Source organism: Natrix helvetica, assembly GCF_964273705.1.
Source record: "Natrix helvetica genome assembly, chromosome: 3".
NCBI classification, from domain to species: domain Eukaryota; kingdom Metazoa; phylum Chordata; class Lepidosauria; order Squamata; family Natricidae; genus Natrix; species Natrix helvetica.
In genome coordinates this window covers 39,223,465-39,236,768 of record NC_138549.1, presented here as the reverse complement: position 1 = coordinate 39,236,768, position 13,304 = coordinate 39,223,465, and the positions used below count along the sequence as shown (strand labels likewise).

At 38.1% G+C, this 13,304-nt stretch overlaps 1 protein-coding gene across 6 annotated transcripts in view; it reads left to right on the top strand.

Moving 5' to 3' along the window:
* HERC2 (HECT and RLD domain containing E3 ubiquitin protein ligase 2) overlaps positions 1-13,304 on the top strand; it is a 120,917-nt gene that overhangs the window by 15,521 nt on the left and 92,092 nt on the right. For all 6 annotated transcript variants that reach the window (XM_081946432.1, XM_081946430.1, XM_081946434.1 and 3 more), the window contains exons 8-17: positions 998-1,108; positions 1,289-1,460; positions 2,245-2,418; positions 2,872-3,060; positions 4,313-4,464; positions 5,678-5,835; positions 7,677-7,790; positions 8,495-8,746; positions 10,973-11,166; positions 12,952-13,152. In XM_081946432.1, the coding sequence (XP_081802558.1) occupies positions 998-1,108; positions 1,289-1,460; positions 2,245-2,418; positions 2,872-3,060; positions 4,313-4,464; positions 5,678-5,835; positions 7,677-7,790; positions 8,495-8,746; positions 10,973-11,166; positions 12,952-13,152 (1,717 nt within the window). The remainder of the gene's footprint in view (positions 1-997; positions 1,109-1,288; positions 1,461-2,244; positions 2,419-2,871; positions 3,061-4,312; positions 4,465-5,677; positions 5,836-7,676; positions 7,791-8,494; positions 8,747-10,972; positions 11,167-12,951; positions 13,153-13,304) is intronic.

Here is a 13,304-nt window from a genome sequence, read left to right as displayed (position 1 = left end):
TGGCAGTGTACTTTTCAGAATGGTGAATTTGTTCACTTTTTAAAGGCTGTTGTGCAACCCTGATTTAAAGAGTAAGAGACGTCCTACCCTAAATAACCTGGAATTAAATACTTGGATATCATATTACTGCTTTAAAAATAGCAACATAAGGAATGTGAACTCTGCCTTACATTTCTTTTTGTTTTGTTTACATTCATGTCATTAAGATATCCATACATGTCTTTTATAAATTTACATTAAATGAGGGTCAATATAATAGCAGTGTTGTATTATGGTTGTTTATAAAGAAATTGGAAGAGTAGAATTGATAGAGTGAGCGAATAGTATTTAGATATTTTAGGGAAAACATTGGATAATAGAATGGTGAACTACTAAGTTCTGTACTGTATATACACTATATTGCCAAAAGTATTCGCTCACCCATCCAAATAATCAGAATCAGGTGTTCCAATCACTTCCATGGCCATAGGTGTATAAAATCAAGTACCTAGGCATGCAGACTGTTTTTACAAACATTGGTGAAAGAATGGGTCACTCTCAGGAGCTCCGTGAATTCCAGCATGGAACTGTGATAGGATGCCACCTGTGCAACAAATCCAGTCGTGAAATTTCCTCGCTCCTAAATATTCCACGGTCAACTGTCAGCTGTATTATAAGAACGTGGAAGTGTTTGGGAATGACAGTAACTCAGCCACCAAGTGGTAGGCCACGTAAACTCGTCCAACATCAGTGTGTGACCTCACAAATGGACTTCTGGAAGAATGGTCAAAAATGCCCATGAACACACTCCTGAACCTTGTGGACAGCCTTCCCAGAAGAGTTGAAGCTGTTATAGCTGCAAAGGGTGGACTGACATCATATTGAACCCCATGGATTAGGAATGGGATGTCACTTACAGTAAGTTCATATGCGAGTAAAGGCAGGTGAGCGAATACTTTTGGCAATATAATGTATGCGGATGTGTTTGTAAGTAAATATATTTCTGTTTTTAAATTAGAGACGTCCATGGAGCTCCAGGTTTAAAAGGCTCCGGAAGCATTCCACTGCAAGACCAGCACTTAGCACTTGCTATATTACTGGAATTGGCTGTTCAGAGAGGCACACTGAGGTAAGCCCTTTAAGAGATCTTTCGTTGCAGAATTCAGCATCATTTAAATATAATAGCTTTGGGGAACATTTTATATGTGTGTGTGTGTGTGAAGGGAAGTGCTTGAAAAAAACCGAGAGAAATAGAAGTGGCAAGATTTATTCCTCCATGCCTTCAATTTAGTCTCAGTTCTTTTTTCAGCCAAATGTTGTCTGCCGTGATATTATTGCTTCAACTCTGGGATAGTGGAACAAGAGAAACAGATAATGAACGCTCAGCACAGGGAACCAGTGCCCCTCTCCTTCCTTTGTTGCAGAGATTTCAGAATATAATTTGTAACAAAGAGATGAACAATACAGAAGACGAAATTCAGGTTTGTACTTCAGTGCTTCTATTTAGACTACAACCATGCTTTTGTACATTCATGGAACAGTATGTATGTATGTATGTATGTATGTATGTATGAATGTATGTATGTATAAAAAGTATAGAACCGGCTTCTCGCTAGTGACCTCATAAATATAAAAATACAATAATACATTTTGAAAAAAAAACCATACTGTAACCAAGGACCCAAAAAACTATCACATAATCAAATCCCATATATGCCAGATTCAATTAACAATCTGGCTTTATGGGGAAAGTCAAGTTTTCTGGAAGACTAACATCTAGTTCATAATGAGGATCTGTTCCATTGGCAGGTACCATGACTGAGAAGTACAATTATTTTGCCGATATTAATAATCATACTTCAAATTGATAATTGTGGGATCTATTTTAAATTGCAATTTATGTATATCTATAAATTCTCTGAAATATTTTTAATTTCTGAGTGCAGAAGAAATGAAATGCGGGGAAATGAAAGTTGAAATAATTCTGTAGTTATCGTTATAATACAAAAACTGGCATTATTGTGTACACCACTGTTAGTTCTGATGATCAGTTCTGTGTACTAAATCCATGATCTGCAGAATAAGTAAAGCCGTCAATCATATTTTTGGTAAAATATTGTATAAATCTTGTTAATTACATGTGGATCTGTCATAAAATCTATAACTCCCTATAATATATCTTGTTAAAAATGTTTAGCTCTTTAATATGTGGCTTTAAACAGGTATTGCTTAAGATAAAAAATTTAAAGGTTGTGTTTATTTTAGGTGTTGGCTTATCCACTAAGTCCAAATGAAAATTTCCTAAGATACCTAATATTGCCACAGGACAATGAACTAGCAATTGATTTAAGGCAAACAGCGGTTGTGGTTATGGCTCACCTGGATCGCTTAGCCACTCCCTGCATGCCCCCACAATGCAGCTCTCCAACATCTCATAAGGTAATGTACAACAAATTGGATAAATTAAATTGGGGATATTCTAAAGCTTATGTAAGAGACTTTACTGTAATGGATTTTTAAACTTTGCCCTACTGCCATAAATTGCCTTTTATGTACATCTCAGTTTCAAGAGCAGTTTAATCATGCAGTCTTGTAGATTCTGAATTCCTTGTTTAATGTGGGTTAGGGTACTTTGACTTTTGGTAGATTTTGTAATTGCTAGATTATAGAAGAACTGTCCAATCTTTTAGATGCTTCTCATAAAGATTAAATCAAATTAATGAAGTCCAGACACTGTCATCTATTCAAGTTTATCTAACTATCTTTCTGAAGTCTGTTTAGTCTCAACTGAAACAGTAACATGGTTGAATTGGAATTATTTATGCAAGATACTAATTATTCATATTTAAGAATAATTGTTGATATTTTCTCAAATGATGAATTTCCTTCTAGGCTTCTTTGCAGGAGTTTATAGCATGGGGATTAATAGGATGGAAATACTACTCGAATGTCAGTGGTCCAATTCAGTGTGAAGGACTTGCCAGTCTTGGAGTTACACAGATCGCTTGTGCAGAGAAGCGTTTTCTGATCTTGTCCAAAAATGGGCGTGTTTATACCCAAGCCTACAATAATGACACATTGGTACGTGGTTTTAATTTACTTTCTAGCTTCCTTTTACAACAAAAGATAACATTCTTACTGTACAAATTTTAAGCTTGTAATTGAGAAATCGTCCATTTTTCTCAGCTTTAAAATATATTAGATATCCTGTAACCCATTGGACCATGCTTTTAGAGAAATTTCTAAGGGGAAAAACAGAATGACCATTGGGGGGAGGGGCACAGAAAAACAAATGAAGTGGGCACAACTTCCAACTTCCTACTGCCTTCCCCATTGATTTTGCTTATGGGAAGCTGGTAGGGAGTGTCGGAAATAACTCCTTCTGCTCCTTGACTGACTTATGGAACTGCCTGTCATTTTGCTGGGGGGTTGGGGAAACGAAGGGAAATGTGGGCTATGAGGAAAACAGAACTTCCATTCCCCATCCTGTCATGTCCTCAAGGGTCCTCTCCCTTCAGGGAGGAAAAGAGCTCATGTGTTGACTTCTGGTGCTCCCCAGCCAGCCAGCCTTAACCTTGCCAGCAAGTGCCTACAGTGGTTAAGAGATTTCAAATTTCAGCCTCAATTCCAAATTGGCCAATCACTGCTTATCTGTCAGACCTTGTCGCCGGACAGTTAGGTGTAGAGGGAGGCAGAAAGAAGGTGCAGATACAACTCTCCCATCTTCTCTTGCATCGTGCAACCTATGGTTTCTGGAAAGTATAGTCGGAAGGCACAGTGATGGCTGGTTTTATAAGTAAGCACCCAATTGGCTGGTTTTAATTTCACCCAGTTGTTAGAAACAAACATACACGAGAGTTTCAGTAGTACAGTATATAGATATCTGTACTGAGATCTTTTTACTGTTTCAGTTCATGTGTTATGTCTTCTTCAATAATTCAAGCAAACTCAAGTGAATTTAAAGCAATCCTTTAAAAAAAAAAAGCTTCCATGGTGTTTCAGTTCTGCTTTAGAATATTGAAAAGAGTAGACCCCGAAATGAGGGATGACCTTATCCGGTGCTTTTGTTGAAAAGAAAATGGAAATGGAAAAAAAGTCCTTGTTTTAAAGCCTTTGTAACATATAAATCAGGATATGTGATTATTTTTCCATGTTGAATATAGTTTGTATCTAATTACTTAAATATACTTAGTTTGAGTGAAAAACATAGTTATCGAATTAGTTATTGAAAAGTTTTGAGAATATTCTATAATTTCTGTCTGTAAGGGGTCTTACTTGACTTTTTCTGCTGTTCTTCAATGCAGAGTTTTTATTTGTGTGTGTTTATATCTAGGCACCACAACTTGTACAAAGTCTGCCTTCTAGAAATATTATTAAAATTGCAGCACACTCAGATGGACATCACTATCTGGCTTTAGCTGCAACTGGAGAAGTTTTCTCTTGGGGTTGTGGAGATGGTGGACGACTGGGCCATGGAGATACTGTGTATGTATTTTAGATAGCTTGTGGTAAGAGGCTTGATTGTAAAATGCTTTCTTCCCACTTGCATTTATTGAGACTAAAACCAGTAAAAAAATGCTGGAAACAAGGATTATTAGGTTAAAAAATAAACTGAAATTATCTGTTACAAACTGGCATGATGTATAGGTGTCATTAGATATAATTGTGGGTGCCTTTAACAGAAACCTGGCAAAGCTTGCTTTCTAGAGGGTGGCTTTTGATAGATACACATGTACACAAACATACATTCTTGAGAAAGGAAGAAAGGAGGGAGGGATGAAGGAAGGATATTATTTGTGGTGGAAATTAAATTTTCACATTTATTTTCAGCTGGGATTGACAAACTTGACATGTAGGGAAGCTAGCAGCATCCATGATTTTTGTCTGGATTTGTATTTATTTGAGGTCAATCTTTCATTTTAAAGGGATTATTTCCTCCAGGTTAATATAATTTGTTCCTGTTTCAATAGTGAATTCAATGTTAGCAATGATTGATGGGGAGCTTTCTGCTTCTGTTTTTATTTTTATTTTTAGCATACTAAATTAGCAGTTGCATTTCTGCTTTGTAATTCTGATGGACATTGATCCGTATTAGGGTCAGATGAGGCAAAAGCTTGGAAAGCAGTAAGCCAAACTGTGTGGTTATAAATGCGAGTGTAAGAAGAGATGATTCTTCAAAGTTTCCAGCAAAATAAATAAAACGTTGGAGCATGTGTTAGAAAATTTTCCCAATATTAAGAATATTGATTTATGCAGAACATTAACATATTTTGGGATACTCAACTCCAATCATTCTGATTATAAGTAAGACAGCAACATTTGCATCTGCACATCTTGCTATAAATTTCTGCAACCAGACAGTTGAATAGTATGGGAAATCTGTCTTACACAGCAGTGAAACCTTTGATAAATATAGCATCATAGATTTGGAAGGGCCCATTTAGAAAATCGGGCAGCTCCTTGTTCAATGCAAGAATGCAAGCCAGCATGTATTTTACGTGTCTGTGTGGCTATTGCTTGAAATGCTAGGAAGCCAACATTTTCTTTGAATAGCTTGTTTTTCTAATAATAGCCTGCATAGTATATGATGTCCATTTTGATTTGTTTATAGTTATTGCATGGAATCTGTTGCCATTTTATAATATGTGTTCTGTTAATTCTCATAGTTGTGCTTTCCTATTCCACTCCCTTCTTTTAGGCCTTTAGAAGAACCAAAAATGATTTCTGCTCTCTCTGGGAAGCAGGCTGGAAAACACGTTGTACATATTGCATGTGGAGGCACCTACAGTGCTGCAATAACAGCTGATGGAGAATTGTACACGTGGGGCCGAGGAAACTATGGCAGACTAGGTCATGGTATGTTTCTGATATTTTCTTTAAAGCAGGAGGTGGCATCCTTTTTTGGCTTCATTGGGTTTCCATAATGGTATATGGGAATGACGTTAGGTGACAGGTGGAAAAGCCACAGAGACTTCTCAGGAAACAACAATTGAATGGAAAACTGCTGGTGGTCTTTGACTGATGCACCATAGGGAGTATTTTAACTTACTGCATCTGTGTATGGTTTGCCAATTGCACAGTGGCAGATAGGACAGCGCTCTAGAGCAGCGATGGCAAACCTTTTTTAGATCGCGTGCCATAAGTGGGAGCGCAGGGGGGTCATGCGTGGGTGTGCCACACCCATAATGCAATGCGTGACCCCCCCAGTGCGCATGCACGCGCTACAGGCGCTCCCCCCTTTTTTGCATGGTCTTTTTGCCCTCTCCAGGCTTCAGAGGCTTTATAGGAGCCTGGGGAGGGCAAAAACAGTCTCCCCGCCCCCGGAGGCCCTCTAGTGGCTTCAGCGACCTTCAGGAGGCTTCCCTGAAGCCTCCGGAGCACTCAAAACGACGCTCCGAGCAAACTGGACTTCCGGTTTGCTCGGAGCGCCATTTTGAGCGCTCTGGAGGCTTCAGGGAAGCCTGGGAAGGGTGAAAAATGGCTTCAAAAAATGGCGAATTCAGCTGACAGGGCAGCTCCTCGCGTGCCCTGACAAATGGCTCCGCATGCCACCTGTGGCACGCGTGCCATAGGTTCGCCATCCCGGCTCTAGAGGGTCAATGTCATTGCCCAGAGGATAATTGGTTGTCCCCTTCCCTCTTTGTAAGAGCTTTATAGCTCCACTGCCTTAAGAAAGTTCAAAACATTCTTAAAGATCCATCTCATTCTGGGCACCCTTTTTTTTGAACTATTACCGTCTGGCAGATGGTACAGGATAATAAAAACAAGGATAAATAGGCTGAAAAACAGCTTCTATCCCAGGCCAGTAACCATATTGAATTCTATGGTATAGTGCAATGTCAGGTTTTCAATTTTCAATTATATAGAATGTAAAGGATGTTTGTGTTTTTATTTTTATAGTTACAGTGCACACTGAAGATGGCATTTAATTTCGTTGTACCATGTGCAATGACAATAAAATTAACTAACTAACTAACAGAGACTTAGACAACCATTATTCAGAAGGTATCTCAGAAACGGAAGGGACATGATAAATGCCTCAGAAGGGACTCGCCATAGATTTTCTGGAAAGTAAAAATAAAGGAGGGGAGAAATGCTATCAGACTTGAGGTAGCAATAAAGATAGTGCTAGTACCATGGTTTGTGCTTCTTGTCTGAACTACCTCAAAAGGGCTGAACAATTCCTTCTGTTTTTGCCTCTTCAGTCTCTTCTGGAGCTGCAGATAGTGTGGCCAATAGCTCTGTGACAGGCGTAGGCATTTTTTTTTCATTTTTTAAATGGGTGGATTTAACAAGTTCATTCCCCCCACCCCTTAACATCACTGAAAGCGAATAGTTTTGCTGTCAAATACACGTTTTGTGATGGGGCTATTAAAATGCCCTCTGGGATCTCCAGAGCCTCTTTAACAAGAACGAGCAAGATTGTTGATGCTGTGGGGCTGCACTTAATGTGTTTAGGGACAAGGACAGCTGTAACTGTCACCATTAAGCAAAATCTGTTTATTGTGAAGTGGATTTTTTAAATGGATTAGACCTACTTTAGAGCTCTCACCATTGTCTTCTATGTTTCATCACTTAAAAGGGAAATCCCTACCCTGATTCAAGCCATTACAATCAGAGGGCCTGGCGACCCCAATTTTTTTACTCCTACTGTGAATCTTGAGCGAGGGTCTCTCACTTTCTTTTTTATTTGGAAGGCTCCAGTGAAGACCAGACAATTCCAGTTTTGGTTACTGGCCTGAAAGGATTGAAAGTGATTGATGTAGCCTGTGGGAGTAGCGATGCCCAGACTCTTGCTGTAACAGAAAATGGTGAGTAACACAATCTGCAACATTATTGAGATCATGAGACTGGGAAACCACGCTGTGTTTATTTGCTGTAAAATAGTTTTGTTCTTATTAAAATGCTGTAGATTTCCTTTGGTCAACGGTGCTTTGCGTACTGTAGGAACTTAAATAGTAAAAAAAGGTCAAAGAATAACAAGCATTAATATAATAGCAACTCCCTAAGAATAAAACCATGATTTAGCTGTTAAAAATTAGCAAATGATGATTTCAAGAGAAATGTATTTTCTTTTCTTAGAAGAATAGCAATGGTTTGATGTAGCTTTCAAAATGGAAGGGGGAGATTATGTAAATATTTGAATGCTGTATACAAAAGAATGTTTCTCTCATTTCTACCAAGCTGAAGTTTTTTGGTAGTGGAACATAAAATGATATAAAGTAACATCAGGAAGCATTGTAGAAGCACATTCAATTTGTACCTAAACAAACCAGAATATTGATACATTTTCAGTTTCTTAGATTATTTCTAGGTAAAGTACTATTTTTTCAGCTAGTAAAAAAATAGTAGAAATATTGTTTGAAAATTGCTCTTTCTTACAGAAATAGTTGGGAATATTAACATTTTACAGTTATTTATATCTACTTTCATATTTATTTGCAACGTTCCATTGCCTGAAAGTGCAGATATTGCTTATTCTATTATTATGCCTTACTGAGATCCATTTTTCCAGGTCAAGTATGGTCTTGGGGAGATGGAGACTATGGAAAATTGGGAAGAGGTGGCAGCGATGGCTGCAAAACTCCCAAACTGATTGAAAAACTTCAAGACTTGGATGTTGTTAAAGTACGCTGTGGGAGTCAGTTCTCACTTGCTCTAACAAAAGATGGACAGGTGTATTCATGGGGAAAGGGAGACAATCAGAGGCTTGGGCATGGAACTGAAGAACATGTTCGTTATCCCAAATTGCTGGAAGGCTTGCAAGGTGAGTGAAGAGGAAATTGCTTGATATGTTAATCTAGAAATTGATAATTCCTAGAAATTGTTAATTTAATGCCTGCTCTAGGTGACAGTTATCCAAGCAACATTTTTCAGTGTATGTAAAAATTCCTAATGATCAAGAGTCAAGATAAATCTTCTCTAACTGACATAAAGATTCTTTTGTTTTTTAAAGATAATATGTGGAATATTGTGATTAACATACTAGGATTCTAGTGTAAACTGTTGATTCCAAAGAACAAAGTACTCTTAAACGTATGTGGAGACATAGCTGACATTACATGGCAGCTCTTAAAAAGATTTCTCCATCTTTGCGACTCCTTAGCTCCTTAAAATGATAAATGAATTTGCGTAATTTATCCATGAATGATTTCATAAAAATTAGAATTGGGCATGAATTACATATACCACTTCCTCTGGATGATGAAATCTAATTTAAATAGCAAATAAAATAATGATAAAAACCACATAACTTGATATAAGAAAAAAAATCCAATATATTTTAAAGCCATTCCTTTTTTTAATGGTAAGAAATAGTTTAGTTCCTGAAATCAAAATTCAGTTTTGAGACAGTCACTCTTTTTCACATTTTACATTTGCTTTTTCACCCTATATTTGCACTTTATAGCAGGAATGATAGAAAAACCTGATTCATACATCCTTTGGGTCAGAGGGACTGCCCAGTTCTAGTAGACCTTGAATGTTTTCAATTTTAGTATACATAAAGTATATAGAAATTATATAGTTATGAAATGAGACAGGTTTTAGTATGTTAAAATAGAAGCAGAGAGTAAGAATAAGTAAATTGTTCTTTCGGGAGAAAGTATGCTTACTATATTGTAATAACTGTCTACAGTTAGCTTCCACAGTTAAGTTGTTGGTTACTGATTTTAAAAAGAATTAGACATTACAATTATCATATTACAATTGCAATTATCGTATCACAAAGAGTGGTAATTTTTATAGACTTTTTGGAAGGTGTATTATTTCTTACGCCCTATTTCTCACAGTCAACTGGTTGGCCTCTGCCAGGAATGGCCTTGGCCTTCAGTTTGCAGCAATAGATATTAACAAAGGAGAATATTTGTAGCTCAGGGTTGAAATGAGATGTTCTTGGTGCTCTGTGAGCTTGCTTGTTTTCTTGCAGATGTTTCATTACCCACACTAGATAACATCATGAGTGCCAGTCTGATGAGTCATCAGTGCTAGTCTCAATAGCACTGATGATGTTAACTAGTGTGGGTAATGAAATGTCTGCAAAAAAAAAAAAGGCTCAGAGAGCACCAAGGATCCCTCATAGATATTAACTTCAAAAAAGAGAAGCCTATAGCTCTTTGATGGCGAACCTATGGCATGTGTCCCATAGGTGGCAGGCGGAGCCATTTGCCAGGGCACGTGAGGCGTTGCCCTGTCAGCTGGCCAGCGCGCATGCATGCGCTGGCCAGCTGACTTCAGCCTTCTTTTGAAGCTGTTTTTCACCCTCCGGAGGCTTCAGGGAAGAAGGCCCCTGAATGCTCTGGAGGGTGAAAAACGGGAACCTGGACATTTGGGAATGGTGACTTCTAGTTTGTCTGTAGGGCTGATTTTCAATCTCTGGAGCCTTCAGGGGCCTTCAGGAGGCTTCCCTAAAGGCTCTGGAGGGCAAAAACCAGCCCTACAAACAAACCGGAACTGTCTTCTGGTTTGTCTGTAGGTCCGTTTTTCGCCCTCTGGAGCCTTCAGGGAAGCTTCCTGAAGGCTCTGGAGGTTGAAAATCGGCCCTATGGACAAACCGGAAGTCACCATTCCCAAACTTACAGATTCCCCGGAGGTCTGTTTTTCACCCTCCGGGGTCTTCAACTGTTTTCACCCTCCCCAGGCTCCTAGAAAGTCTCTGGAGCATGGGGAGGGCAAAAAAACTGCCGCAAAAGCAGGGGGGGAGGAGTCACTGGTCACGTTCATGCGCATACGCGGGGTGTGTGTCTCGCACATAGCATTATGGGTGTAGCACGCTGGTGCACGACCTCCGCCCCCCTGTGCTCCCCCGGCTTTTGGCACGGCCACCAAAAAAGTTTCACCATCATTGCTATAGCTATTGTTCCTAATGGAATAATATGAAATATAACTAAAATGATTTCAAGATCAGGTTTAAAGTATTTTATTTAAATTTTTCTTTCAAGTTATAATGAGAATGGTTATTGTCATAATTTTTGTTTCATCATTTTGCCTTCAGGGAAAAAAGTTATAGATATAGTAGCTGGCTCTACTCACTGTTTAGCCCTCACGGAAGATAGTGAAGTCTATAGCTGGGGAAGCAATGATCAGTGCCAACATTTTGACACTTTGAGGATTACTAAACCAGAGCCAACTGCTCTTCCAGGATTGGACTCAAAACACATTGTTGGCGTTGCCTGCGGACCAGCCCAGGTAAGTTTTCCCTTTACAGCAGCAGTCCCCAACATTTGTGGTTGGCGGCCCAGCTAGAGGGGAGAGGGAAGGAAAGTGGCCCATGTGACCAGCAGGCCAATGCGCATGCAGCCCTTATGTGAGTGGCAGGCTGGTGCGCATATGTGCAGCTCGACTTGCGTGAGTAGTGGGATGCTTGTGTATTATAGCCAGCCACTTGTTTGGCCCAGTTCCGAATAGGCCACGGCTCGGTAGTGGGCCGTGGCCTAGGGGTTGGGGACCCCTGCTTTACAGTTCTCTTGAGGTTACAAACCAGGTTGGGGAATTGATTTAAGAGCACATTTCTCTTTTATGCTTCATATCTAACTCATCCCTTTGACAATGATTTATTTGCATATTTAAGATTTATGCATTTTATGTTTCACATGTACCACCTGTTTTTTCTAATATGGTTATTCAGACTACTTTTAACTTCCATTACACCTCAAATTTACATTTTGATCATAGCTGTACTGCCATTTCTGAGTTTGCATGTTTGTGAGTATAGACTAATTTGAACTGTCATTTTAGGATTAGTTATTTCTCTGCATGATTTTTTCATATTAGAATCCTATTCTTCAAATAACACCCCCACCTACTTTACTTGGTGGAGATGATTGATAAAACAGAAGCAAAATTACACTTAGGGATACAGAGACAGGGATTTCCTCTGGTACAAAAACTTGTTTTGAAATGTAATCTCTTAAGTTTTTTAAAAAAAATAAGTGGTGGATGAAATTTCAGGAATAGAATGTAGTAATTTCATTCCTATGCATAATACTTTCACTTCTGTTTCCCAAGCTCTGCATATGTCTTAAAAAGTAGGGCTTATGTGCCTTCTGTTACGTTTATGGGTCCTGGAAATAGATTCATTCCTAGGGCGACTTGCAGGGTGAAAATTTAATCATGATTTGAAAGATGATTACGTTCTTCTCACCTTACTCAAAGTAAAATTAGATCAGTTATCCCGAGAGGATTCAGTTACTTTTAGATGGACCAGGGGCTGCACTTGGCATTTTTAATAGGATGTGGAAATTATATTACTCAAAGTAGGAGGTGACTACTTTAGGCAAAAACTAAATTTGATTGCCAGTTTAGGCAAAAACTCAATTTGATTTCCAATGTAGTCACAAATTCAATTTGATTTTCAGTTTAGGCAAACATTACATTTGATTCCATTTCACTTATATTTTATTGCAGTTAGAATCAGAACTACTTAATATGATTATTCTTCAGCAATAGATAATTTCCCACTTTAATAACATAAAAATATTACTTGCTAATGTTTTATGAGAACATGTAAACTGAATTGTTGAGAAGAGAAAGTTGAATTATGAAATATTGCTATAATTTATTGATTGGATCTCTTGGTTTGACACAGCGGTTGTTTAAATATATTTTATTGTGTATGTATTTATTACACTTTTCTATTTTTGTTTTCAATTTTTATTATTTTCTTACATGGATGTCTTAGTATATTTGATGATATTTTAAGCCAAATAATCTTTCAATTGTGACAGGCAGAAATAAACTTAATTAATTAATTAGTTTTGGGGAGCTGATTGTAAGCCCCCTACTTTTTAAATTGTGTACTTTGCCCTAAACTATTGTTACTCACTACCCAGTTATTTTCCACTGTAATTTATTTAAAAATTGATAGCTTTTAGAGATGGATGACTAAGGGAGCATCTTCCAGCAGTTCTACATCCCAGAAATACTAATATTTAATCCTAATATGTTTTGATTTTTCTTTTCTTTTCCTTGCAGAGCTTTGCCTGGTCATCTTGTTCAGAATGGTCAATTGGTTTACGTGTCCCCTTTGTGGTAGATGTTTGCTCAATGACATTTGAACAGCTGGATCTCCTATTGAGACAAGTCACAGAAGGAATGGATGGCAGTTCTGACTGGCCACCTCCACAGGAGAAAGAATGTATGGCTGTGGCTACTTTGAATCTTCTACGACTGCAGGTATTTTAAATATCATGGCAGTAGCATTCAGAATGGAGTCTCAGAATCTCAGTTGTGGTATTTAACTATTGAATTAGCTGGAATTAACATTGACTTGTTATTTTCCAAACCACGTATTTTTTATTTGTTACTGTCTTTGTGTAGGCCCTGAA